Consider the following 27949-nt stretch of genomic DNA (forward strand, 5'->3'; position numbering starts at 1 on the left):
TAGTGCAGTGATAGGGGAAACACTTTATTTTTTTGCAATGATCGTTTGTATCTAAGTACAAAGTTCAATTTCAAAATTGAATGAACCAATCTTCAAGTATAAAAGGAAACAAAGAAATGTCAAAAGGAGAAATTTGGGTTCACTGGAGTGAAAAATAAGTGCTTCAAAGTGAATGCATACATCAACAACAAAACAGTTCTGTCAGTGTAATTGTCATGGGATCAAAACAGACAGCATAAGCTGCCTTAAACATGCAATTCAAGAAAGAAAGCCAAATAAACATGTCTTGCCATTTTCACAAAAGAAAAGTGCACTGCTGGCTTTTGGTTCGTTCCACGAAATGAGTGCCTTTTGAGTCCCTTTGATATTTTAAGTGAAATTGTGCACCAACCAATATTGAATTGTAAATGCCGGTTATAAAAATGAAAAAAATGAGGTTAAATCAAATGTTATTGTTTCACCAAGTTACACATCTCAAGAGGCACCGACTTGGTGGAAGGAACCTTTTACTGAGATAAAATCACAAATACAACCACTGTCTCCTGTTCTCTGCCTCTCAGCTGGTTGTGGGGTAAACTTACAAGGCCAACTTCACCTACAGTCCACACACATTTATGACAGGAAAGAAAACAAAGCAATGCAGCGACAAACTAACAGGCAAAAGGTTCAAGAGCTAAGGTACAGGGATCAATAAGGGGGGGGGGGGCTTGGTTAAAAAGTATTGGCACAAAAGAAAAGGAGTTAAGCCTGATAATCTGCACTGTACGTAAACAAACAGGACCTAGTCATGACGGCAGAATAGACTCGGTCAAGGTCTATTCCAGGAGTTTCTCTCGCTGACTAATAACGGGAGATCGAACCAACAGAGGAACCACGCCACACGGGTGCCTCGTAGCTTTTCATTTCCAATGCGAGAGGAGCAACAACTGTGCACGAAAGACGTCTAAGGCACAACACTGGACACAGACAGACAAAGGGAAAGAGAACAACCCCCAGGGGCTTTGAAAAAGGCCCAAAGAGGAGAAAAAGAGCCTCTATCAGACAGTCAGTCATTCTTCCAGCAGCACAGTCTGTGCGCTACTGCAGTTTTGTCCCAGTTTAGTAGTAGAATTGCACAACATACACTCCAAGAGTAAAAACAAAAAGTCACAACAACAACAAAAAAGTCAGGGAGCATAACAACAGCACAGGTAATTATTTGGGGGTGTGGTTTTTAAGTTGAACGCATTCTTACACATGCTGGTATAACATAATTGCACCAAATATTCATTATACACAGGAAAAGGTGTACAGATTATGTGACGCCCGTGAAATAAAAAGGATGTGATATTGGTCACCTATGGGGTACTTATTTTAAGTACACAGTCAAATTGACAGAATGTAGTACAAATGGGGTAATACCAGGATTTACTCCTGGGACAATGATATGCGTATAAGAGAAGTATACTCCAGACAAGCTTGTACCCATCACTGTTGGTTGGCACAGAGAGATGTAACACTTTTCCTTATTTCCCCCCAACGTTACAACTCAAGAAGCTGAAATGTCCCATCCATGAGGCAATTTCAATACCCAATGTTCCTGTGGGTATACCTACTCTATAACAATTCCAGAGTATGTATGTAAAATATTAATTTCAGCATACTCTAGAATTACTAAACAGTGCATACTGCAAAATGTAAAGCAAAGCTGTTACCTGAACATACGCCAAGGTGTGTAGCAGGCAAATGCACAGTGAGTGATAATTGGCATGAAAATGTAACAAGGCTAGGCAGATTACAGATGATCACAGGTCCAACAGGCACACTGTACTGGACACATGCCATCTCTTCATTTCAAATAAAAGCTTTTCAGTAACCCGTCTCTTATCTCTGATTACAATTTTAAGATATGCAAAGAGAACATAATAGAGCTGCGAGAAATAAGGATCGTTTGAAAGGGTTATAAGGAACAGAAAATCTACTTAGAAGTTGTGTCATTGAAAAACTCTGGGTCGCTGATCATATCTTCAATCATTGACGTATAGCAGAGAGGCACTGCATACACAAACTTACACTTTTGTCATTGGGGGAAACACCAAGAGGAGTGATATGTCCTCCCCGAATGGAATAAAACTCACCATACTACACAAATATATGACAAAAATTTATAATTTGCATTCATTTTTTCCATATAATTTCATTATATATAGATGTATATTCCTCACATGCCTGACAATTGTGTACATGTGTGTGGTTTAGTCTTTTAAGTTGTGTGTTTTCCTTTGCACTGAAACATCCCTAGCACGGCTGCAAAAAAAAGATGTGCCCTCCTGGTGACAAAGGACTTTGACCAAAAAGAAAATGGATGCTCAGGGTGATGGATGCTCAGCACTCAGCAGTGAAAGTCACTGATGAACCACGGTGGGGTGGACCCTCTGTCAGACAAGGGTCTGTTCCTCCCCATTATCCTCTAGTTTTATTATGCAAGCGTTTCTGTGAGAGCAGGACTGACTGCACAAGATGACCAAAAGAGATACTGTAGAACAGGGGTATTCAAATCTTACCCTACAAGGTCCATACTACTGCTGGTTTTCTGTCCTACCTGATAATTAAAAATCGCACCCACCTCGTGTCCCAAGTTTAAATCTGTCTCTGATTAGAGGGGAAGAATGGGGGGGGGGGAGCAGAGGAACTGGCTTTGAGGTCCAGATTTGAATTTGAGGGCTATAGAAGATTCTGATGGCTTCACTGTCCTTAGCCCAACCTCTCCGCCTTCAGCCTCCCAAGCGACTATGAACTGTCTTGGAGCTCCAGCTGTGGAGATAGAAGGACTAGGATTGGAGGTCAGAGGGTGGGCCATGTTGCTAACAGTATCATCTCACCCCATAGGTGGATATTCAGGGTTGTAGGTGGGGAAGGTCACAGTCAGTAGATTTTTTGTTTTCCTTTTTTTTGTCCTTTGAAAGTCCTGAGGAGATTATCACAGATTTCCGCCAAGTCGACATAGCCGGACAGACAAGGAAAGGGCTCCCCACTAACTGTGTGATCACCTGAATGAGGAAGGTGACAATGATTTAGCTCTGTGTGGAGGTACTATGGACAAGATGGGGATTATGATCAGGGGCAAAACCTGAATCTTCAAAAGCCAACTTATGACAACAGGTATTGCATTTAATAATACTCTATTGTCATCTCTTCAGAATCCCTCAAAATGTTCATGAATATAACTGAGAATAAGAAATGACAATGGGGTTATGTTGCAGCACTGTAGGGGAGGGGGATGGGAACCCCCCCACTGTGGAAAGGCACACCCAGAGGAGGGGGAGGTGAAAGGGGCGTGGGGTTGGAGGTGGAACAGGTGAAGGTTTGGACCATAGCTGAGATGGTGCAGGAGACATCAGGAAATGTCACATGAGCTGAGCAGGGTGAGCTCAGGCTTGGGAGTCTCATCACATCCGTGAACCTCTCTCCTGGAGGATCTGTAAGGAGAGAAAATGCGTCTGTCTAGATCAGGGATCATCAACTAGATTCATCCGCGGGCTGATTCTTTCTTGAGAGGATGGTCAGGGGGCCAGGTCATGAATACAAATAAGTTGTTGACTGCAAATTGATCGCAAGAAGTCCAAACATATATAATATTTAAATAAAACAATCATTTCAAACCTTGCTTACATTTGTATATGATCATATATCTCTCTCTTGTGCTTGGGAATACTTTGGAACAGCTTTCCCAAATGATAATCACTTGGAGCTGAGTTGCTGGTGTTTTTACAGTATTTTATGTTCAACCATTCAACAACAACGTGTTTGATCTCTGAGAAATTAAGCTAATTGATTGCACCCAAATTGGCCATTTAAATTTTTAGGATTCATATAAAATTAAATATACTACCTAACATTCAATTTAAACCAAACTTTTTCCTACATTGAGATAGACATGAGGAATCCAAAGAAACGGTGTAAAGCCACCCACGGACCCCCCACACCTCACGCCAATCTGACCCCAACAATGGGTATACAGTATCAGTTTGACAAGTAGTATGGAGCTGCAGCCCTGAGTATTGTTTGTTCATCTTGTGTACTGTATTCTTAGTGAATATGGTGATATTTTTCTGAGAATATTAGTCATTAGTCAAATTAGTAATTGAAGTTGTTGGGTTTATGCCCAATCCTACATCCTGATATGACCAGGTTCTGACCACTAGATGGTGTTGTTCCTCCTATTAGGTGATTTAAAAAAAAGAATCCCTCCCTCCCCATTGTTAAAGAGATAGTTCACCCAAATTACATATTGGTTCTTAGCCTGTAACAGTCTATGAACCAGGTATGAAAGCAACTCATGTTTTGGTTTTGTTTACCTAGAAAAAAAAGTTAGCATTTCAAACAGGGTAAAGGTAAACAAAAATCTAAATCAAACCAAAATGTATTGGTTGCGTACACAGTTTAGCAGGTGTTGTAGTGGGTGAAGCGAAATGCTTATATTACTATCTACTAACAACGCAGTAAAATGTCAAACAAGTACAAATAATAATAATTAATATATATACAAGTTTGGACACACCTACTCATTCTTTATTTTTACTATTTTCTACATTGTAGAATAAAACTATGAAATAACAGATATGGAATCATGTAGTAACCCAAAAAAGTATTAAACAAACCCAAAGATATTTTAGATTTGAGATTCCTCAAAGTAGCCACCCTTTGCCTTGATGACAGCTTTGCACACTCTTGTCATTCTCTCAACCAGCTTCATGAGGTAGTCACATGGAATGCTTTTCAATTAACAGGTGTGCCTTGGTAAAAGATAATTTGTGGAATATCTTTCCTTCTTAATGCGTTTGAGACAATCAGTTGTGTTGTGACAAGGTAGGGGTGGTATACAGAAGATACAGTGCCTTGCAAAAGTATTCATCCCCTTGGCGTTTTTCTTATTTTGTTGCATTACAACCTGTAATTTAAATGGATTTTTATTCGGATTTCATGTAATGGACATACACAAAATAGGTCAAATTGGTGAAGTGAAATGAAAAAAATTTCTTGTTTTGAAACTGGCTCTCATGAGGACCGCCACAGCAAAGGAAGACCTAGAGTTACCTCTGCTGCAGAGGATAAGTTAATTCATCCTGTACGCCACGACTGCGTGGCCATGCACCCCTCCAACTCCATCATCAAGTTTGCAGACGACACAACAGTAGTGGGCTTGATTATCAACAACGACGAGACAGCCTACAGGGAGAAGGTGAGGGCACTCGGAATGTGGTGTCAGGAAAACAACCTCTCACTCAACGTCAACAAAACAAAGGAGATGATCATGGACTTCAGGAAACAGCAGAGGGAGCAACCCCCTATCCACTTCGAAGGGACAGCAGTGGAGAAGGTGGACAGCTTTAAGTTCCTCGGCGTACACATCACAAAGTGAAATGGTCCACCCACACAGACAGTGTGGTGAAGAAGGCGCAACAGCGCCTCTTCAACCTCAGGAGGCTGAAGAAATTTGGCTTGTCACACAAAACCCTGACAAACTTTTACAGATGCACAATCGAGAGCATCCTGTCAGGCTGTATCACCGCCTGGTACGGCAACTGCACAGCCCACAACCGCAAGGCTCTCCAGAGGGTGGTGCGGTCTGCACAACGCACCACCGGGGGAAAACTACCTGCCCTCCATGACACCTACAACACCCGATGTCACAGGAAGGCCAAAAAGATCATCAAGGACATCAACCACCTGAGCCACTGCCTGTTCACACCACTACCATCCAGAAGGCAAGGTCAGTACAGGTGCATCAAAGCTGGGACCGAGAGACTGAAAAACAGCTTCTATCTCAAGGCCATCAGACTGCTAAACAGCATTCAATAACTCAGGGAGGCTGCAGCCTACATTGAAACCCAATCACTGGCCACTTTAATAAATGGGTCACAAGTCACTTTATACAATGCACTCTAAATAATGCCACTTTAATAATGTTTACATATGAGTAATGTAAGATATCACATGTATATACTGCACTTGTGAAGGTGGTAAATGACCTTTTAATGGCGTCAGACCGAGGCTCTGCATCTGTCCTCGTGCTACTAGACCTTAGTGCTGCCTTTGACACCATCGATCACCACATTCTTTTGGAGAGACTGGAAACCCAAATTGGTCTACACGGACAAGTTCTGGCCTGGTTTAGATCTTACCTGTCGGAAAGATATCAGTTTGTCTCTGTGAATGGTCTGTCCTCTGACAAATCAACTGTACATTTCGGTGTTCCTCAAGGTTCCGTTTTAGGACCACTATTGTTTTCACTATATATTTTACCTCTTGGATGTTATTCGAAAACATAATGTTAACTTTCACTGCTATGCGGATGACACACAGCTGTACATTTCAATGAAACATGGTGAAGCCCCAAAATTGCCCTCGCTAAAAGCCTGTTTTCAGACATAAGGAAGTGGATGGCTGAAAACTTTCTACTTTTAAACTCGGACAAAAACAGAGATGCTTGTTCTAGGTCCCAAGAAACAAAGAGATCTTCTGTTAAATCTGACAATTCATTCTGATGGTTGTAAAGTCGTCTCAAATAAAACTGTGAAGGACCTCGCGTTACTCTTGACCCTGATCTCTCTTTTACGAACATATCAAGACTGTTTCAAGGACAGCTTTTTTCCATCTACGTAACATTGCTAAAATCAGAAATTTCTGTCCAAAAATGATGCAGAAAAATAATCCATGCATTTGTTACTTCTAGGTTAACTACTGCAATGCTCTACTTTCCGGCTACCGCGATAAAGCACTGAATAAACTTCAGTTAGTGCTAAAAACGGCTGCTAGAATCCTGACTAGAACCAAGAAATTTGATCATATTACTCCAGTGCTAGCTTCCCTACACTGGCTTCCTGTTAAGGCAAGGGCTGATTCAAAGTTTTACTGTTAACCTATAAAGCGTTACATGGGCTTGCTCCTACCTATCTTTCCGAGTGGTCCTGCCGTACATACCAATACGTACGCTACGGTCACAAGACGCAGGCCTCCTAATGTCCCTAGAATTTCTAAGCAAACAGCGGGAGCAGGCTTCTCCTATAGATCTCCATTTTATTGAACAGTCTGCCTACCCATGTGAGAGACGCAGACTCCGTCTCAACCTTTAAGTCTTTACTGAAGACTTATCTCTTCAGTAGGTCATATGATTTAGTGTACCTGGCCCAGAGTGTGAAGGTGAACGGAAAGGCTCTGAGCAACGAACCGCCCTTGCTGTCTCTGCCAGCCGGTTTCCCTCTCTCCACTGGGATTCTCTGCCTCTAACCCTTTACAGGGGCTGAGTCACGGCTTGCTGGTGCTCTTTCATGCCGCCCTAGGAGGGGTGCGTCACTTGAGTGGGTGAGTTACTGACGTGATCTTCCTGTCTGGGTCGCCCCCCTTGGTTTGTGCGGTGGAGACCTTTGTGGGCTATACTCGGCCTTGTCTCAGGATTGTAAGGTGGTTGAGGATTACCCTCTAGTGGTGCGGGGCTGTGCTTTGGCAAAGTGGTGTTTATATCCTTCCTATTTGCCCTGTCCGGGGGTTTCTTCGGATGGGCCACAGTGTCTCCTGACCGCTCCTGTCTCAGCCTCCAGTATTTATCTGCTGCAGTAGTTGTGTCGGGGGCTAGGGTCAGTTGTTACCTGGAGTACTTCTCCTGTCTTATCCAGTGTCCTGTGTGAATTTTAAGTATGCTCTCTCTAATTCTCTCGTTCTCTCTTTCTCTCTGAGAACCTGAGCCCTAGGACCATACGTCAGGACTACCGGGCATGATGACACCTTGCTGTCCCCAGTCCGCCTGGCCTTGCTGCTATTCCAGTTTCAACTGTTCTGCCTGTGGTTACGAACCCCTACCTGTCCAGACCTGCTGTTTTCAACTCTTAATGATCGGCTATGAAAAGCCAACTGAGATTTATTCCTGATTATTATTTGACCATGCTTGTCATTTATGAACATTTTGAAACTTGGCTCTCTCTAATTTTCTCCTTCTCTCTTTCTTTCTCTCGGAGGACCTGAGCCCTAGGACCATACGTCGGGACTACCGCCGTGGTGACTCCTTGCTGTCCCCAGTCCGCCTGCCTTGCTGCTATTCCAGTTTCAACTGTTCTGCCTGCGGTTATGGAACCCCTACCTGTCCAGACCTGCTGTTTTCAACTCTTAATGATCGGCATGAAAAACCAACTGAGATTTATTCCTGATTATTATTTGACCATGCTTGTCATTTATGGAAATTTTGAAAATCTTGGCTCTCTCTAATTTTCTCCTTCTCTCTTTCTTTCTCTCGGAGGACCTGGCCCTAGGACCATGCGTCGGGACTCCGCCCGTGGTGACTCCTTGCTGTCCCAGTCCGCCTGGCCTTGCTGCTATTCCAGTTTCAGCTGTCTCTCCTGCGTTATGGAACCGCCACCTGTCCCAGACCTGTTGTTTTCAACTCTTGATGATCGGCTATGAAAACCAACTGAAAATTATTCATGATTATTATTTGACCATGCTTGTCACTATATGAACATTTTTGAACATCTTGGCATAGTTCTGTTATAATCTCCACCCGGCACAGCCAGAAGAGGACTGGCCACCCCTCATAGCCTGGTTCCTCTCTAGGTTTCTTCCTAGGTTTTGGCCTGTCTAGGGAGTTTTTCCTAGCCACCGTGCTTCTACACCTGCATTACTAGCTGTTTGGGGTTTTAGGCTGGGTGTCTGTACAGCACTTCGAGATATTAGCTGATGTACGAAGGGCTATATAAAATAAAATTGATTGATTGATTGATATTTTATACCATCTATTGCACCATATACTTACATGTACATATTCTCATTCACCCCTTTAGATTTGTGTGTATTAGGTAGTTGTTGGGGAATTGTTAGATTACTTGTTAGATATTACTGTTAGATATTATTGTTAGATATTACTGCACTGTCGGAACTAGAAGCACAAGCATTTCGCTACACTGGCATTAACGTCTGCATGTGACAAATAAAATTTGATTCGATTTTCAGAGTTACCAGCCTCAGAAATTTCAGCCCAAATAAATGCTTCAAGTAACAGACACATCTCAGCATCAACTGTTCAGGGGAGACTGCGTGAATCAGGCCTTCATGGTCGAATTGCTGCAAAGAAACCACTAAAGGACACCAATAAGAAGAGACTTGCTTGGGCCAAGAAACACAAGCAATGGACATTAGACCAGTGGTAATCTGTCCTTTGGTCTGATGAGTCCAAATTTGAGATTTTTGGTTCCAACCAGTAGGTGAACGGATGATCTCCGCATGTGTGGTTCCAACCGTGAAGCATGGATAAGGTGGTGTGATGGTGCTTTGCTGGTGACACCGTCAGTGATTTATTTAGAATTCAAGGCACACTTAACCAGCATGGCTACCACAACAGGACAATGACCCAACACACCTCCAGGCTGTTTAAGGGCTATTTGACCAAGAAGGAGAGTGATGGAGTGGTGCATCAGATGACCTGGCCTCCACAAATCACCCGACCTCAACACAATTGAGATAGTTTGGGATGAGTTGGACCACAGAGTGAAGGAAAAGCAGCCAACAAGTGCTCAACATATATGGGAACTCCTTCAAGACTGTTGGAAAAGCATTCCTTTTGAAGCTGGTGGAGAGACTGCCAAGAGTGTGCAAAGCTGTCATTAAGGCAAAAGGTGGCTACTTTGAAGAATCTCAAATATAAAATATATTTTGATTTGTTTAACACTTGTTTGGTTACTACAGGATTCCAAATGTGTTATTTCATAGTTGTGATGTCTTCACTATTATTCTACAATGTAGAAAATAGTAAAAATAAAGAAAAACCCTTGAATGAGTAGGTGTGTCCAAATGTTTGACTGGTACTGTACATTGAAGTATTATCTGCAGTTGTGTCACTATGACCGTGAACACACCCTTAAAGCACTGAATGGGCTGAAGCAGAATCTGTGTGTTTAAATACCTCATGAATGCTCGTATTACCGAATGGAAACTACAAGTGTAATGGCTGTGCTCAATGCAATGGCACTTACAAATGTAGATCCTTCAAACAGCTTCAAACAGGGAAACAGATCCTAATCAAAAGATGTTATCAGGTGCTCCACTAGTGAAGACATAGTTTTGATGTCTTCATTATTATTCTACACTGTAGAAAATAGTAAAAATTAAGAAAAAGTCTTGAATGAGTAGGTGTGTTGAAACTTTTGACTGGTTCTGTATATATACACAAAGGTATGTGGACATCCCTTCAAATTAGTGGATTCGGCTATTTCATCCACACCCGTTGCTGACAGGTGTATAAAATCGAGCACACAACCATGCAATCTCGATAGATAAACATTGGCAGTAAAATGGCCTTACTGAAGAGCTCAGTGACGTTCAATGTGGCACCGTCATAGGAAGCCACCTTTCCAACACATCAGTTCATGAAATTTCTGCCCAGCTAGAGTTGCCCCGGTCAATTGTAAGTGCTGTTATTGTGAAGTGGAAATGTCTAGGGGCAACAACGGCTCAGCCGTGAAGTGGTAGGCCAACAAGCTCACAGAATGGGACCGCCGAGTGCTGAAGCAAGTGGCGTGTAAAAATCATCTGTCCTCGGTTGCAACACTCACTACCGAGTTCCAAACTGCAACGTCTGCACAATAACTGTTCGTCTGGAGCTTCATGAAATGGGTTTCCATGGCCGAGCACAATCCTAAGTTCACCATGCGCAATGCCAAGCGACAGCTGGAGTGGTGTAAAACTCGCCGCAATTAGACTCTGGAGCAGTGGAAATTAATTATCTGGAGTGATGAATCACGCTTCACCATCTGGCAGTCTGACAGACAAATCTGGGTTTGGCGGATGCCAGGACAACGCTACCTGCCTGAATGCATAGTGCCAACTGTAAAGTTTGGTGGAGGAGGAATAATGGTCTGGGGTTGTTTTTCATGGTTCGGGCTAGGCTTCTTGGTTCCAATGAAGGGAAATCTCAATTCTACACATACAATGACATTCTAGACGATTGTTTATTAAAAAAAAACTTTTACCCCTTTTTCTCCACAATTTTGTGGTATCCAATTGGTAGTTACAGTCTTGTCTTGTCGCTGCAACTCCCGTACGGACTTGGGAGATGCGAAGGTCGAGAGCCGTGTGCCCTCTGAAACACAACCCAGCCAAGCCGCACTGCTTCTTGACACAATGCCCGCTTAACCAAGAAGCCAGCCGCACCAATGTGTCGGAGGAAACACCGTACACCTGGCGACTGTGTCAGCATGCACTGCGCCCGGCCCGCCACAGGAGTCTCTGGAGCGCGATGGGACAAGAACATCCCTGCTGGCCAAACCCTCCCCTAATCCGGACGACGCTGGGCCAATTGTGCACCCCCCCATGGGTCTCTTGGTCGCAGCCAGCTGCGACAGAGCCTGGACTTGAACCAGGATCTCTAGTGGCACAGCTAGCACTGCGATGCTGTGCCTTAGACCACTGCGTCACTCGGGAGCCCCATGCTAGACGATTCTGTGCTTCCAACTTTGTGGCAATAGTTTGGGGAAGGCCCTTTCCTGTTTCAGCATGACAATGCCCCCGTGCACAAAGCGAGGTCCATACAGAAATGAATTGTCGAGATCGGTGTGTTAGAACTTGACTGGCCTGCAGAGCCCTGACCTCAACCCCATCGAACACCTTTGGGATGAATTGGAACACAGACAGGCCTAATCCCCCAACATCAGTGCCCGACCTCACTAATGCTCATGGCTGAATGGAAGCAAGTCCCTGCAGAAATGTTCCAACATCTATTGGAAAGCCTTCCCAGAAGAGTAGAGGCTGTTATAGCAGCAAAAGGGGGACCAACTCCATATTAATGCCCATGAAATTGGAATGAAAATTATGTGGACAAGCAGGTGTCCACATACTTTTGGTCATGTAGTGTATATATAAAATATATAACAAATCAAGAACGGCGGGACAAATTCAATTAACAACCCAAATAGCATTGTAATAGTAATCAAAATGCAATCTATACATATGTATACCGGGAGAATTTACACAAGATATACTAAGAATGATATGCATTGCAGTAGATATATTAGTGAGCTATCTCATGAATCCAGTATATAAACATGCAGGGTGTATAAACAGTGTAAATAAAATACAATTTACAGTAGTAGAAATATTAGAATGAGCTATATTGGGGATACAGTATTTAAATACACAGTGTTGTTGGGTTCTGAGAATATGAAATATAGTTATTCATGTCACTGAAGGAGAGAGGGTAATGTATAACGTTTACATTATGTCAGGATATGTTATTGTTAGCCATCAGGCATCCTATGGGAAGGATCCTCTGGGAGGAGAAGAGATACAGTCTGGTACCAGTCACCATAACAGCCGTGAGTTGGGGAGGAGGAGACTCAGCATAGGAGAAAGTGTTAAATATCAGTGCTTGTGTGAATATGTCATCGTCTAATGCAGCTGTATTGATCCTCTGGGAAGAATAAACTTGGTTTGAGCTTTCATAGTGTCCGGTGAGTTTTTACTCTGAAAATTAGAACCTAACAGTGTGAAACAGGAAGAGTCTAGTGGTTCAATGTCTCTATAACATGTGACAGCAGCATTGGCTCTATGTGTGTCTGTGTGTGTGAGTATGTGTGATAGCTTATGTGTGAGTGAGTGTGAATCACCTGCAAACCAAAGCATAGGTTGCTGTCATACCTGATCCATAGACTGCTTACAGGGTAAGAAAACCAATTAGTAATTTTATAATTTGGGTGAACTATCCCTTTAACAATAACCTAATAGCAGGAACAGCACCATCTAGTGTTCAGAAACTCCTAATATCATGATGTAGGATGGGACATAAACAACTTAAATTACATATTGCTCTGAACAGGGGAAAGAAACTGAAAATACATTATATAGGATGAAGAAACAATACTCCGAGCCGCAGATTCATACTACTTGTCAAACAGAGAACTGATACTGTAGTATATCCTTGTTGGGGTGGGATTGGCGTGGGATGTGGGTGGTCTGTGGATGGCTTATGACAACTTGTTGAATTCCTCTAGTCTTACTCGTTGTTAGAAAAAAGTTTGGTCCGAATTAGATATTAGGTACTATCATTAATTGAATATTATATCAATCTTATCAATTAAAAATGGCCAATTTGGGTGCAATTCCTCCGATATCAAATTATATTTCAACAAAATAATGTTTCTGCAATGCTCATCTTATCTGTTTCTAATTACAGAAACGATTTCAGAACAATCTCTGAGATGATGGGTGTCGTGGCTTGCTGAAATGACATTGAACGACCCTACACAGATTTTTCCGTCAATGATTATTCGGAAAAATCCAGATTTCGCAGGTGTTTGCATTTTTCGAATTTTAGGAAGGGGGGGGGACATTTGGCCCATAGACTTGCCCACAACTTGCAGAGAGAGGGGGACGCAGCTACTGCTCTGCTCCTCTTTCTAGTATCTTTTTCGAACTCGATTGAGCATCTGATGTAATTACGCAATATTTTAGCTCTGGGTTTCCAAGATTAGACACCGGCTGATTTCATGACCTTATTCAGTGCCTATCATTCCCATTCATTTAGGGTTGAATAAAACAGTGAAGCTTAATCTACACAACCGATGACGTGGGACGAGGCCTCATCTATACATTAAACCATTTTTTAAGTCTGAAAATGCCTGACAAACTTTGATGTTACACGTGAGAATTTCCTGACTTTATGCCTAACACATGACTCACAGACACTCTCAGAAGCTGATCTCACCTTGGCCTTCTCAGTGGGCTCGATGACAATGCCGTTAGTGGAGTTGTTGAGCTCCCGGGAAACCACACACAGGAATTCAGCCTGGTCCTCGTTGCCATAGTTATAGGACGAGCCGATGCTTATGAGCTGTGAGGGGAGATGGGAAAGGGTGAGCGAGATTGTAAATTACCTTAAAAGTCAACTTCACATGAAATTTTAGGCATATTTTGAAATTTCACAAGAACATTTTAAGGCACTGGAAAAAGGTATGGACATGACCACATTTACCACCAATGACCTATGGATTTAAAGACAAGTGTGACATGAGGACTACTAGGCCCACCTGCTCAAACTTCCAGCCATCTGACATGGTGGACACCATCTGGGTGAGCTCCTCCTCCTGGCACTGCAGCACCCGGTACACATGTTTCACTGGGCCCTGAGAGAAAAACAGATACTACAATAAAAGCCCCATGTTTCCACACAGTGACATGTGTCTACCAGAGCACATTAGGGTTAATTGGCGGGTAGGTGTTTTGCTTTGGAACAGTGAGTGGTGTGTGTGCGTGTGCCAGTATACACACAAACACAGACTTGTAAACACATTCATCCTCTGAAATGTTAGTGTTTGGTTTAGCATGTGTTATTTCACAGCCTCAATGCCATCATCCATCCCAAAATAAGGCCTTTTCCATTCATCCTCTCTGCGTTTCCCTGGCATACCTGAGATGTCCTGTTCTCGTTGTCCCGTATCCTCTCTTTTATCAGCCTCACCAATGACGCAATATTGTAGAACTCCGCCTCCTCAAGGACACCTGAGACAGCCAACCAATAGTTTAGTCGCATGACACTAATAAGGAAAGGGCCTGTATCACACATCTGCAGAATCCCATTGCTTCTAAATAAAAGCATGGTGTGTGATAGGGATTGTATTTGACAATTTGGGGAACTATTATTTGGACAGTCTTACCTTCTTCTGCTAGGTTCTTGTCCATGATCAGTTTCCCATGCCGCAGGTAATTCAGAATGGGGCCAAAGTATGTGGGATCTCTGTCAATCAGGTAAGCACCTGTCTCATCCTAAAATATTTATTAAAAAGTTTGAAAAAAAGCCCATTGCATGCCTGCCATTTTAGTGTCAGAAATGTTTTTCTGGTGCTTCTTCACATGCAGATCAAATCCTGCATTACTGTCAAATGGCTGAGCAGTAGACTTTGATATGCGTTAAAAAAAAAAAAACATTTTAGCTGAAGGTGTTTGGGTGTAATCTCATGCATGATCATCAGTGGCAATGCATTATGAATGCTACATTGATGCACCTTGATTAATGATAGAACGGTTTGCCACACATTATGGTTGATTATGTTACCTTATCAGAGTCCAAATCCGGATCTTCTTGACACAATCGGTACAGGAACGATTTGGGATCCCTGCACAATGTCTGTTTGGTTGTGACAAAGTAGGTTCCACCAACATTGAGGCGAACCCAGCGGGATCCGGGTTTCTCTGCTGGCTCTGACGGGGAACTGGGGTTGCTCTTCATTGAGAACCCAAACACTACTCTGCTAGTACTCGATACCCCGGGACTGGTGGGCAAGCTACTCCGCGGCGGAACCATGAGACTGGACGAAGCCAGCCGAACAGAGCCTCGGACATCACGGTGCTCGGTTTGACCTATAGTGCTAGTAGCACTCTGCTCCACAACATGCAATTCAGCCATATTTCCTTCGACAAAACAATCACACTGCAGGGTAACAATAATTCCTACCGATTTGTAAACACAACGGGGCTCTTTTTCTCCAACAAGGTGGCTGACATTAGGGCGTTGCTACACACATTCGTTCATGTCCACGCCTTACAAGACCTCTAAACAAGACATCTATATTTCTTAGTTTAAATATACGATATTTTTAAGCAACATCGCTTGCAACGTTTTCCTAAAACAAATTGGCCATTCTTGTTTATTCAAACGTTAATCAGAAGAGGGCAATTCTTCCGGGTTGGAACGTCATTACTGTATACTTCCGCTGTGTCGTTTTCCCCCTCCAAAATAAGAGTTAATTGATTAAATATAAGTGTTATTTTCAGTCATACTATAGTTAGTATTTAAAATGAAAAATGTATTTTCTGTTGATGTTGTAAATCTCCTTATATTAAGCACTTTTACATTTTATTTTAATCTAAAAACATTTATTATGAAAATCTGAAACAGTACATGCTGTGTTGCTAGACAGTTGGCGGTAACTGCTTGTTAGTCAACAGAGGCTTCAGGTAATGTGCTATCAATTTTTCATGTTTAAAAAAAAAATCATCCTTTACTTGCTAAGTGTTTCCAGATAATCAATTTCAAGATTCCGTTTATATAGCTAACCAGGTAGATACAATTTTCGCTAGCAAGCTCTATTTTCAGACCCTACTCTAGTAGTTTAGCTAGCGTGCTTGCTTGCTAAAAATGTAGCTTGACCAAATTGGGTCAATTTGAAGACCATCGAGCTAGCTTCATAACTAGCTAGTTAACGAAATAACAGTTAGTTTAATAATGTTCTCGTAGAAAAGGCTAACTAGCTAGCAAGCTATGTGGTCTAGCCAGCTCAATTCGTTATACTAAAGCCAGAAAAGGCAGCCACTAGAATCTAAAGCATCATCAGTTGTGTCCTTATGTAGCCAGAGAAGCTGCAACATCAATACGAGGGTGGAGGGGAGGGACATATTGATAGATAGCAATCAGCCACATTCAGTTATACATTTGCATGCTTTAACTTTTAACTGCCATTATTAAACTGATAAGCTAACTGTTAGAGTTAAACTTGACAGAGGATTGATTATTTAGTTATTGACCTTTCTTATTTCAACAGCCTTAGCCATGAGTGAGTTTCGAATACATCATGACGTCAACGAGCTGCTCAGTCTGCTTCATGTGCGAGGAGGTGATGGAGCAGAAGTGTATATTGATTTACTGCAGAAGAACAGGACACCATATGTCACCACAACAGTGTCTGCACACAGTGCAAAGGTGATTGATGGGGAAATTATTGGCACATTTTGTAAAGGTTTATGCTCTTTCTACCAATATCCTTGACTAATTCAACTTTCATTCTCAGGTCAAAATAGTAGAGTATTCAAAGACGCCAGAGGACTTCCTACGGAAATATGATGAGCTCAAGTCAAAAAATGTCCGCAACCTGGACCCACTGGTCTACCTCCTATCAAAGCTTAGCGAGGACAAAGAGGTAATCATTTTGCATATGTTACTCAGATGCTGACAATTCCTACACTGTTTAATTTACAGTACAGTATTATGTCCCAATAACAATGTGTTGTGTGTTAATATTTTCCAGACGCTCCAATGTCTGCAACAGAATGCCAAAGAAAGGTCTGAAGCATCTGGTAATGTGACATCAAGTACAAGCACAACCTTTGCTATCCCTCCAACCAGCACCAAGATGTCAATGCAGGAACTGGAAGAGCTGCGCAAGAAGCTGGGAAACGTCACTGCCTGCTCCAACGTGCCCCAGGTGTGTACTCACATAATTTAAAAGTTACTTATAATTAGGGACAGGATATTTTCTGGCCCTTTTTATAGTCTGTTACATAGTTGTAAACTAAGGTCTGGAGTTTTTCCTGGTGAAGTCATGTAGTCAGAAAAGGCTCCTCAAGTGGGCCGGACCAAATAGAGTTGAATACATCTGTAAGTTCTACTACTTGTCCTCCATCTTTACAGTCGGCTGAAGTCACACGAAAGATGCTGAGGGACAGACACAACAAAAAGAACCCCACTCAGCCCAACCCAGTGTTTCCAAACTGGGTGTATGACCGGCCTGCTCTGATTGGGGACTTCATCACCGGTGCCACACCAGCAGGAGGAGACCCAGCAGTGGCCGTTGGTATGAATGTTCTTCATATGTCTCACTTTGACACATTTTGATAGATTTCATGAAGTTTGTGCATACAGTGTTTTCAGAAAGTATTCATACCCCTTGACCTATTCCACATTGTTTTTACAGCCTGAATTCTAAATTGATCAAATGTATTATTTTTCTCACCTATCTACACACAATACCCCATAATGACAAAGTGAAACATGTTTTTAGAAATGTTTGCTAATTTATTGAAAATTAAATACAGAAATATCAAATTTACATAAGTATTCACACCCCTGAGTCAATACATGTTAGAATCACCTTTGGCAGCGATTAGTTGTGAGTTTTTCTGGGTAAGTCTCTTAAGAGCTTTGCACACTTGGATTGTACAATATTTGCACATTTATTATTTTATAAATTACTCAAGCTCTGCCAAATTGGTTATTGATCATTGCTAGACAACCATTCATGTCTTACCATAGATTTTAAAGCAGATTTAAGTTAAAACTGTAACTTGGACAATCAGGAACATTCACGGTCTTCTTGGTAAGCAACTCCAGTGTATAATTGGCCTGGTGTTTTTGGTCATTGTCCTACTGAAAGGTGAATTCATCTCCCAGTGTCTGATGGAAAGCAGACTGAACCAGGCTTTCCTTAGCTCCATTACGTTTCTTTTTTATCCAGAAAAACTCCCCAGTCCTTAACAATTAGAAGCATACCCATAACATAATGCAGCAACTACTCTGCTTGAAAATATGGAGAGTGGTACTCAGTAATGTGTTGGATTTTCCCCAAACATAACACTTATATTCAGGACATAAAGTGAATTGCTTTGCTACATTTCTTACAATGTTGTTGATCCATCCTCAGTAATCTCCTATCACAGCCATAAACTCTATCGGTTTTAAAGTCACCATTGGTCTCATAGTGAAATCCCTGAGCGGTTTCCTTCCTCAACGGCAACTGAGTTAGGAAGGACGCCTGTATCTTTGTAGTGACTGGGTGTATTGATACACCATCCAAAGTGTAATTAATAACTTCACCATGCTCAAAGGGATTTTCAATGTCGTTTTTTTTCTCTCACTCGCCTGTGGAACTTACAGATAATTGTAGGGTACAGAGATGAGGTAGTCATTCAAAAATCATGTTAAACACTATTATTGCACGCAGAGTGAGCCAATGCAACTTATTATAGGACTTGTTTACTTTAAGCCATTTTTACTCCTAAATGTATTTAGGCTTGCCATAACAAAGGGGTTGAATACTTATTCACTCAAGACATTTCAGCTATTTGTTCTTAATACATTTGTAACAATTTCTAAAAACAGCATTCCACTTTGACATTATGGGGAATTGTGTGTAGGCCAGTGACACATCTCTATTTAATCCATTTTAAATTCAGGCTGCAAGATGACAAAATGTGGAAAAAGTCAAGGGGTGTGAATACTTTCTGAAGGCAATGACTGCTCATTTTTATGTACAGTATGCAATAACAAAATGTGTGAAAATGTACCTCAAATCTCTTTGGTGTTTTATGATCAGGTACAATGTCCCTGCCAGCCCAGGAGCAGGCTTTGGTTGATGATCTGTTGTTTGTGCTGATCGGTGTGGATGGCAGAGACATCACAGCCCAGCCTGTCCTCGGGAGGCAGAACCGCTCCTTCATTGTTGACCCCAGCCTTGACATGTCCATCAAGGAGCTGGTCAATAGGATACTACCAGTCGCCTCATACTACTCTACTATAACACGGTGAGTGAACTTTAACAAGGAAATATACACTGAGTGTACAAAACATTAAGGCCTTTCCTAATATTGAATTACACCCCTCTTTTGCCCTCGGAACAGCCTCAATTCGTCAGGGCATGGGCTCTACAAGGTGTCGAAAGCATTCCACAAGGATGCGGGCCCATGTTGACTAATGGTTGGGTGGTGGACCATTCTTGATACACACAGGAAACTGTTGAGTGTGAAAAACCCAGCAGTGTTGCAGTTCTTGACACAAACTGGTGCGCCTGGCACCTACTACCACCCTCTCAAGGCTTAAAAATCCTTCTTTAACCTGTCTCCTCCCCTTCATCTACACTGCTTTTTGAAGTGGATTTAACAAGTGACATCAGTAAGGGATCATAGCTTTCACCTGGATTCACCTGGTCAGTCTATCATGGAAAGAGCCGGTGTTCCTAATAATTTGTACACTCAGTCTAGATACTTAACTTTGTTTTTGTTTCTGAGGGACTCAAGTTGTGATCCTTACACCATCTGGAGATGTATCATGTGGCTTGCGTTGTCAAACAATTTGTTTGTGTTTTGTCTGGTATAACAGTTTGGCTGTGTTTATGTCTGGCAGCTTCACTGAGGAGAAGTCGTCCTTTGAGTACGGCCAGGTGAACCACGCCCTGACGGCGGCCATGAGGACCCTGATGAAGGAGTACCTGATCCTGGTGACCCAGCTGGAGCACCTCCACAGGCAGGGCATGCTCTCCCTGCAGAAGCTCTGGTTCTACATCCAGCCTACCATGAGGACCATGGAGATCCTAGCCTCCATTGGTAAAGCTGTCATGATCATACAATACAATAAATCGTATATGTAAACAGAGTATACCAAACATTAGGAACACCATCCTAATATTGAGTTGCACCCGCCCCCTTTGCCCTCAGAACAGACTCAATTTGTCGGGGCATGAACTCTACAAGGTGTCAAAAGCGTTCCACAGGGATGCTGGTCTGTGTTGACTCCAATGCTTCCTACAGTTTTGTCAAGTTGGCAGAATGTCCTTTGGGTGGTGGACCATTCTTGATACACAGGGGAAACTGTTGAGCATGAAAAACCCAGCAGCATTGCAGTTCTTGACAAACCGGTGCACCTGGCACATACAACCATACCCCATTCAAAGGCATTCTGAATGGCACACATACCATGTCTCAAGACTTAAAAATCCTTCTTTCAGTTGTCTCCTCACCTTCATCTACACTGATTTTGAAGTGGATTTAACAAGTGACACCAACACGGGATCAGAGCTTTCAACTGGATTCACCTGATCAGTCTGTGTCATGGAAAGAGCAGGTGTTCTTAATGTTTTATACACCCAGTGTATGATCCTTATGCATCATATATACATTACCAGTCAAAAGTTTGGACACACCTACAAGGGTTTTTATTTTTTTACTATTTTCAACATAATAGTGAAGACATCAAAACTGTGAAATAACACATATGGAATCATGTAGTAACCAAAAAAGTGTTAAACAAATCAAAATATACTTTAGATTTTAGTTTCTTCAATGTAGCCACCCTTTGCCTTGACAGCTTTGCACACGCTTGGCATTCTCTCAACCAGCTTCATGAGGTAGTCACCTGGAATGCATTTCAATTAACAGGTGTGCCTTGTTAAACGTTAATATGTGGAATTTCTTGATTCCATATACATACACACAATTATATATATATATATATATATATTCTGGTTGGTTGGTAGCTATATTTGCATTGCACTTTTGGACATTCAATTGTATTATTGCTTTTTAGATAGATCTGTCAGAGGTGTTATGCCGATTATTGTCTTGTCCTGTGGTCTATGAGGATGTGATGGTCGTGTGTGGTATGTTGTTGCAGACTGCCCAAAGTAAAAAGTGCTCCTAGTAAAAAAGATAAATCAGTGGGTTGCATTTACTGTTTCTCAAAGCCTCCTCGGTGGACAAAGGAGACTGCATGGGTGGGTCGACGTTGAGCCTCCTTCACGATCGTACCTTCAACTACACTGGAGACAGTCAAGCCCAGGAACTGTGCCTCTACCTCACGAAAGCAGCTAGTGTGCCTTACTTTGAGATACTGGAGAAATGGATCTATAGAGGCATCATCAAGGACCCTTACAGGTATCGTTTTTTTGTTGTCGCACAACTCATTTCCCACATTTCCCACATTTAATCAAATAGGTATTTCTCTATTATGTCACAGACTTGGACATGAGTTATGGCAATTTAGATTTTCACACATTTAGTTAGTTTTGTTCATGTTTTGGTGATTTATTTTGTCTTCATAGTGAATTCATGGTTGAAGAGCACGAGCTACAGAAAGAGAAGATCCAGGAGGACTACAACGACAAGTATTGGGATCAGCGGTACACAATCGTGCAGCACAGAATTCCATCCTTTCTTCAGAAAATGGCAGACAAAATTTTAAGTACAGGTAAGACGCATCATACTGTTCGCATCAGATTTGTTCAGATCACCCTTTTAGTGCATCCTGACCATGGCCAGTGCAATTCACAGTTTCTTATAGTGTAGAAAACAAGGAGTATCAAGGTCCTGATCATTTGTAGTGGAGTTAAAAAAAATATATATATGTTCTTATCCTGTTCTATAGGGAAGTACCTCAACGTGGTGAGAGAGTGTGGCCGGGACGTGACTTGTCCCGATGCTAAGGAGATCCTCTACACTCTCAAGGAGAGAGCCTACGTGGAGCAGATAGAAAAATCATACTACTACGCCAGTAAGGTCCTCCTAGACTTCCTGATGGAGGAGAAGGAGCTGGTCGCACGCCTTAGGTAAACAACAACAATAAATAGATCATTCACGTTTGATAGGGTATTTCTGATTTGGTATGCTCAAATTAAATTGTTTTTGTCACATGCAACAATGCAGTTCAAGAAATAGAGTTAAGAAAATATTTACTAAATAAACTAAAGTAAAAAAATTAAATAAAAAAGTAACACAAGTAGGGCCTCCCGGGTGGCGCAGTGGTCTAGGGCACTGCATCGCAGCGCTAGCTGCGCCACCAGAGACTCTGGGTTCGCGCCCAGGCTCTGTCGCAGCCGGCCGCGACCGGGAGGTCCGTGGGGCGACGCACAATTGGCCTAGCGTCGTCCGGGTAAGGGAGGGTTTGGCCGGTAGGGATGTCCTTGTCTCATCGCGCACCAGCGACTCCTGTGGCGGGCCGGGCGCAGTGCGCTAACCAAGGGAGCCAGTTACACGGTGTTTCCTCCGACACATTGGTGCGGCTGGCTTCCGGGTTGGAGGCGCGCTGCTGGGTTGTGTTTCGGAGGACGCATGGCTTTCGACCTTCGTCTCTCCCGAGCCCGTACGGGAGTTGTAGGGATGAGACAAGATAGTAATTACTAGCAATTGGATACCACAACAATTGGGAGAAAAGGGGGTAAAATGTATATAATAAAAAATAAAAAAAGTAACGCAAGTAAATTACATAACAATAACAAGGCTATATACAGGGGGTACCGGTACCGAGTCAATGTACAGGGTAGTCAAGGTCATTTGTAAAGTGACCATGCATAGCTAATAGACAGCGAGTAGCAGCAGTATAAAAACAAAGGGGAGCGTCAATGTAAATAGTCTGGGTGGCCATTTGATTAATTGTTCAGCAATCTTACGGCTTGGAGGTATAAGCTGTTAGGGAGCCTTTTGGTCCTAGACTTGGCGCTCCGGTATAGCTTCCCGTGCAGTAGCAGAGAGAACAGTCTATGAATGTCAGCTAGCTTGGCCCCAGTGAAGTACTGGGCCGTACGCACTACCCTCTAGCGCCTTACGGTCAGATCCCGAGCAGTCGCCATACCGGGCGGTGATGCAACTGGTCAGGATGCTCTTCAATGGTGCATCTGTAGAACTTTTTGAGGATCTGAAGACCCATGCCAAATCTTTTCAGTCTCCTGAAGGGGAAAAGGTGTTGTCATACCCTCGTCACAACTGTCTTGGTGTGTTCGGACCATGATAGTTCGTTGGTGATGTGGACACCAAGGAACTTGAAACTCTCGACCCGCTCCACTTCAGCCCCGTCGATGTTAATGGGGGCAAATGGGGGCCTGTTCAGCCCTCCTTTTCCTATAGTCCACGATCATCTCCTTTGTCTTGCTCACATTGAGGGAGAAGTTGTTGTTCAGTTGTATGCTAAAATATGTATTCTTCCTAGGTCAATCAAGCACTACTTCTTAATGGACAAGGGAGATTTCTTTGTCCATTTCATGGATCTGACAGAAGAGGAGCTGAAAAAGCCAGTGGATGACATTGTCCCTCCCAGACTGGAGGCCTTGCTAGAGCTGGCTCTGAGGATGAGTACTGCTAACACAGACCCATTTAAAGATGACCTGAAGGTAATTATAAACCGGGTTTTTATTTATTTTAAATGTAACTTTTATTTAACTAGGCAAGTCAGTTAAGAAGACGTTCTTATTTACAATGACGGCCTACACCGGCCAAACCCGGACGATGCTGGGCCAATTGTGTACCGTCCTATGGGACTCCCAATCACGGCCGGTTGTGAAACAGCCTGGATTCAAACCAGGGTGTCTGTAATGGCGCCTCACTGAGATGCAGTGCCTTAGACTGCTGTATCCAGGCACTCCGCATTGCGTCGTGACTAAGAACAGCTCTTAGCTGTGGTATGTTGGCCATATATCAAACCCCTCTGACCTTATTGATTAAATATCCTAGACGAGTACCAGTCTGGAATTTATGCTATCTTGATAACAGCAGCACCATCTAGTGGTTACCTTATTCATTCAGTTTCAGTTTTATAAATGGGTTTAGTTCAAGCGTCATGACCTAAATACATACTACACGGTATGATTTTAAATATCCTTTCATGCATGCATTATGATGAATAGGCTCGCGTAACCTTCCCAAAATAAGTCTGAGAATATTAATGTTTGCTTACAGCAGCTGGGGGCACTATTGACTACTTTGAGGTGAATCTGAAGTAATTTATTATCTTGTTATTCAAATGGTGCGTCCATTGCTGTTTACTGCATTAGACCATTTCTTATAGCTGCACTCTAGCACAGTAATAGAAAATTGCTGAGGGGCAGAATCACAATTGTATAGCAGGGATGGGCAAATTTGATGGAGGTGGGGGTCACCAAAGATCTGAACTCATCATGAGGGGCCGCAGTGGTTCACGGGTCTGCGTACCCACATCCATAACCACATGCAGTCAGAGCCTTTTGGCAGCTTTAGAGTACATTTTCTGCAATTCTACACATTTTGCCATAGAGTGGAGAGAAATGTTTTTAATATGATATCTGAGCAAAGTGGGAGACAACTACACCTCCGCCACGTTGATCTTCAACAGGGGCCCCACAGGGGTGCGTGCTCACCCCCCTCCTGTACTCCCTGTTCACCCATGACTGCCCGGCCACGCACATCTCCAACTCAACCATCAAGTTCGCTGACGACACAACAGTGGTAAGCCTGATTACCAACAACGATGAGACCGCCTACAGTGAGGAGGTGGGAGCCCTGGCAGAGTGGTGCCAGGATCCACATCGACGGGCCGCAGTGGAGAGGGTCATTCAAGTTCCTCAGCGTGCACAACCTTTCACATCACTGAAATTCGGCTTGGCCCCCGAAGACCCTCACAAACTTCTACAGATGCACCATTGAGAGCATCCTGTCAGGCTGTATCACCGCCTGGTACCGCAATTGGACCGTCCACAACCACAGGGCTCTCCGGAGGGTGGTGCCGTCAGCCCAACGCATCACCGGGGGCACACTGCCTGCCCTCCAGGACATCTACAGCCCCCAGTGTCACAGGAAGGCCAAGAAGATCATCAAGGACCTCAGCCACCCGAGCCACGGCCTGTTCACCTCGCAAATTGTTCACTGCCTTAATTTTGCTGGACTCCAGGATAGGGATCCATAATATATTTTTGGGAGAGGGGAAATTGCGATCTATAGGGTATACATATAAAAGACTTAAGTTAAACAACTGGTATGTAATGTGACTGTTTTGGGAGGGGTGTCACACTGAACTCTTCCACTCACCCTCTGGTCCTGTTTCCCAGATTGACCTGATGCCACATGATGTGATCACCCAACTGCTGCGGGTGCTGGCCATCGAGACCAAGCAGGAGAAGGCCATCATCAATGCCGACCCCACCGAGGTGGCCCTCAGCGGCCTGGAGGCCTTCTCCTTCGACTACATCGTCAAGTGGCCACTGTCACTTATCATCAACAGGTCGGTACACTGGGGCTATATTCAGGGCCAGGTCTTCTGACCTCGGTATGACTTCCTGGTTAAATGAAGGCTAAAAAAAAGCTCACTTGAAGATGAGATTAAAATAAAAAAATATGTACTTTTCTACCCTAATGTAGCTTTTCTCAATCTACTGACAACCCCCCCCCCCCCCCGGGGACCCAGGGCATGCTAAATGCCAATACTATAACCATGTGTTCTGATTCAGAGTTTGTATTTTTCTAGGAAAGCGCTTACGAGATACCAGATGCTATTCCGTCACATTTTTTACTGCAAACATGTCGAGAGGCTGTTGTGCAACGTGTGGATCAGCAACAAAACAGCCAAGCAGTACGCCTTGCACAGGGCCAAGTGGTGAGTTGACGAAACTTCTTCACTTAACTTCCTTGTTTGTTCCTCTTAGTGACAACTTCCTAATAGCAAGTTCTAATATGAGCTATCTGGTTTCCTCCTCCCTGAAGGTTTGCAGCAGCGTTTGCCCTGAGACAGCGCATGCTGAACTTTGTCCAGAACATCCAGTACTACATGATGTTTGAAGTCATGGAGCCCACCTGGCATATCATGGAGAATAACCTGAAATCTGTGAGTGGAAAGGAACCAAGGCTGCTCCTCACCTTGATAGCATTCAGTGCTATCATGTATCAGCCTATAGCTACTTGTGGCGTAATTGTTCTGTGCCTGGTGTCGTAGATTGGCATCCATTACAAATGTCAGCCACAAGCCTTTACTTTGCTTTGACCTAAGATTGTTGCGGTCAAACGTTTTTTCCAGTCCCCATTTTCAATATTACTTTCATTAAAATGCTCCTAATAACTGCATGCTGCAGTTTAGTGCACACTGTCATAACCATGCCAAGCCCTGCATTGACCAGAAATGCCCTAATATAGTCCATCTTGTCTCTCTCAGGCCTCCAACATAGACGACGTGCTGTGTCATCACACCAGCTTCCTGGACAACTGCCTGAAGGACTGCATGCTGACCAACCCAGAGCTGCTCAAGATCTTCTCCAAGCTCATGTCCGTGTGTGTCATGTTCACCAACTGCATGCAGGTTAGTGGATGTGGAACGCAAACTACAAAAACTGGGAATGTCAAGGCAGCTTGTTGTAGCTTACACGTAATGTTATTGTATTTAAATTAAATACAAATACATGCAACTCATGCACATTAGAAGTATTGTGATATGTAGCCCAATACCCCCCCCCCCCAGTGTGACTATACAGTGTCTCACTGCTGATCCTTATTAAATGTGTGTCTATTTCCTGGTGTAGCGCTTCACCCAGAGCATGAAGCTGGACCGGGAGATGAACCGCCTGTCTCTGGAGCACGGCACCATGGAGGGTCCTCCCACCCAGAGCGAACGCACCGTGGAGCAAGAGAAGAAGAGGCTCACCTCCAAGGTAACTACACACATACTCACTCAACTGCAGCAGATACTCACTACTATAAACAACTTGAAGCATGGCTTTCAAAGGTAAAACGTCAAAGTATGACATGGGTTTTACCTGGGTATGTTACATAGAACAACAACCAAATACAATAGTATCGTAATGATGTCAATGGACATTTTGTATTCTGTCTCAAGTACGATCTATGAAATATAACATTACTGTATCCCAATCAGAAAAATGTCTTTACCTACAGTTGAAGTCGGAAGTTTACATACACTTAGGTTGGAGTCATTAAAACTAATTTTTCAACCACTCCACAAATTTCTTGTTAACAAACTATAGTTTAGGCAAGTCGTTTAGGACATCTACTTTGTGCATGACACAAGTAATTTTTGCAACAATTGTTTACAGACAGATTATTTCACATATAATTCACTGTATCACAATTCCAGTAAGTCACTGAGTTGACTGTGCCTTTAAACAGCTGGGGAAATTCCAGAAAATGTCATGGCTTTAGAAGCTTCTGATAGGCTAATTGACATCATTTGAGTCAATTGGAGGTGTACCCTTGGATGTATTTTTATTTATTTATTTTACCGTTATTTTACCAGGTAAGTTGACTGAGAACACGTTCTCATTTGCAGCAACGACCTGGGGAATAGTTACAGGGGAGAGGAGGGGGATGAATGAGCCAATTGTAAACTGGGGATTATTAGGTGACCATGATGGTTTGAGGGCCAGATTGGGAATTTAGCCAGGACACCGGGGTTAACACCCCTACTCTTACGATAAGTGCCATGGGATCTTTAATGACCTCAGAGAGTCAGGACACCCGTTTAACGTCCCATCCGAAAGACGGCACCCTACACAGGGCAGTGTCCCCAATCACTGCCCTGGGGCATTGGGATATTTTTTTTTTAGACCAGAGGAAAGAGTGCCTCCTACTGGCCCTCCAACACCACTTCCAGCAGCATCTGGTCTCCCATCCAGGGACTGACCAGGACCAACCCTGC

At 43.1% G+C, this 27949-nt stretch overlaps 2 protein-coding genes across 5 annotated transcripts in view; one reads left to right on the top strand and one right to left on the bottom strand.

The window, feature by feature from the left end:
• On the bottom strand, positions 1–15424 carry kctd2 (potassium channel tetramerization domain containing 2). The gene is made up of 6 exons (XM_024009068.3): positions 15074–15424; positions 14676–14784; positions 14429–14520; positions 14049–14144; positions 13727–13852; positions 1–3458 (listed from the first exon to the last, which is right to left on the bottom strand). The coding sequence occupies exons 1-6, from the start codon at positions 15422–15424 to the stop codon at positions 3429–3431; spliced, it is 804 nt and encodes a 267-aa protein (XP_023864836.1). The 3' UTR covers positions 1–3428.
• Positions 15276–27949, top strand: part of LOC111978812 (gamma-tubulin complex component 2) — a 15244-nt gene continuing 2570 nt past the window's right edge. For 2 of the 4 annotated variants that reach the window (XM_024009064.1, XM_024009066.1), the window contains exons 1-16: positions 15374–15455; positions 16560–16717; positions 16806–16934; positions 17043–17219; positions 17426–17588; positions 19107–19314; positions 19913–20112; positions 21249–21438; positions 21606–21751; positions 21929–22109; positions 23486–23666; positions 25356–25528; positions 25772–25900; positions 26008–26128; positions 26453–26596; positions 26817–26945. In XM_024009064.1, coding sequence (XP_023864832.1) covers positions 15410–15455; positions 16560–16717; positions 16806–16934; positions 17043–17219; positions 17426–17588; positions 19107–19314; positions 19913–20112; positions 21249–21438; positions 21606–21751; positions 21929–22109; positions 23486–23666; positions 25356–25528; positions 25772–25900; positions 26008–26128; positions 26453–26596; positions 26817–26945 — 2475 coding nt within the window. In that variant the 5' untranslated portion in view covers positions 15374–15409. The other 2 variants (XM_070448285.1, XM_024009065.2) reach the window with 2 other exon arrangements.

This window comes from Salvelinus sp. IW2-2015, linkage group LG18, assembly GCF_002910315.2.
Source record: "Salvelinus sp. IW2-2015 linkage group LG18, ASM291031v2, whole genome shotgun sequence".
In the NCBI taxonomy this organism is placed as follows: domain Eukaryota; kingdom Metazoa; phylum Chordata; class Actinopteri; order Salmoniformes; family Salmonidae; genus Salvelinus; species Salvelinus sp. IW2-2015.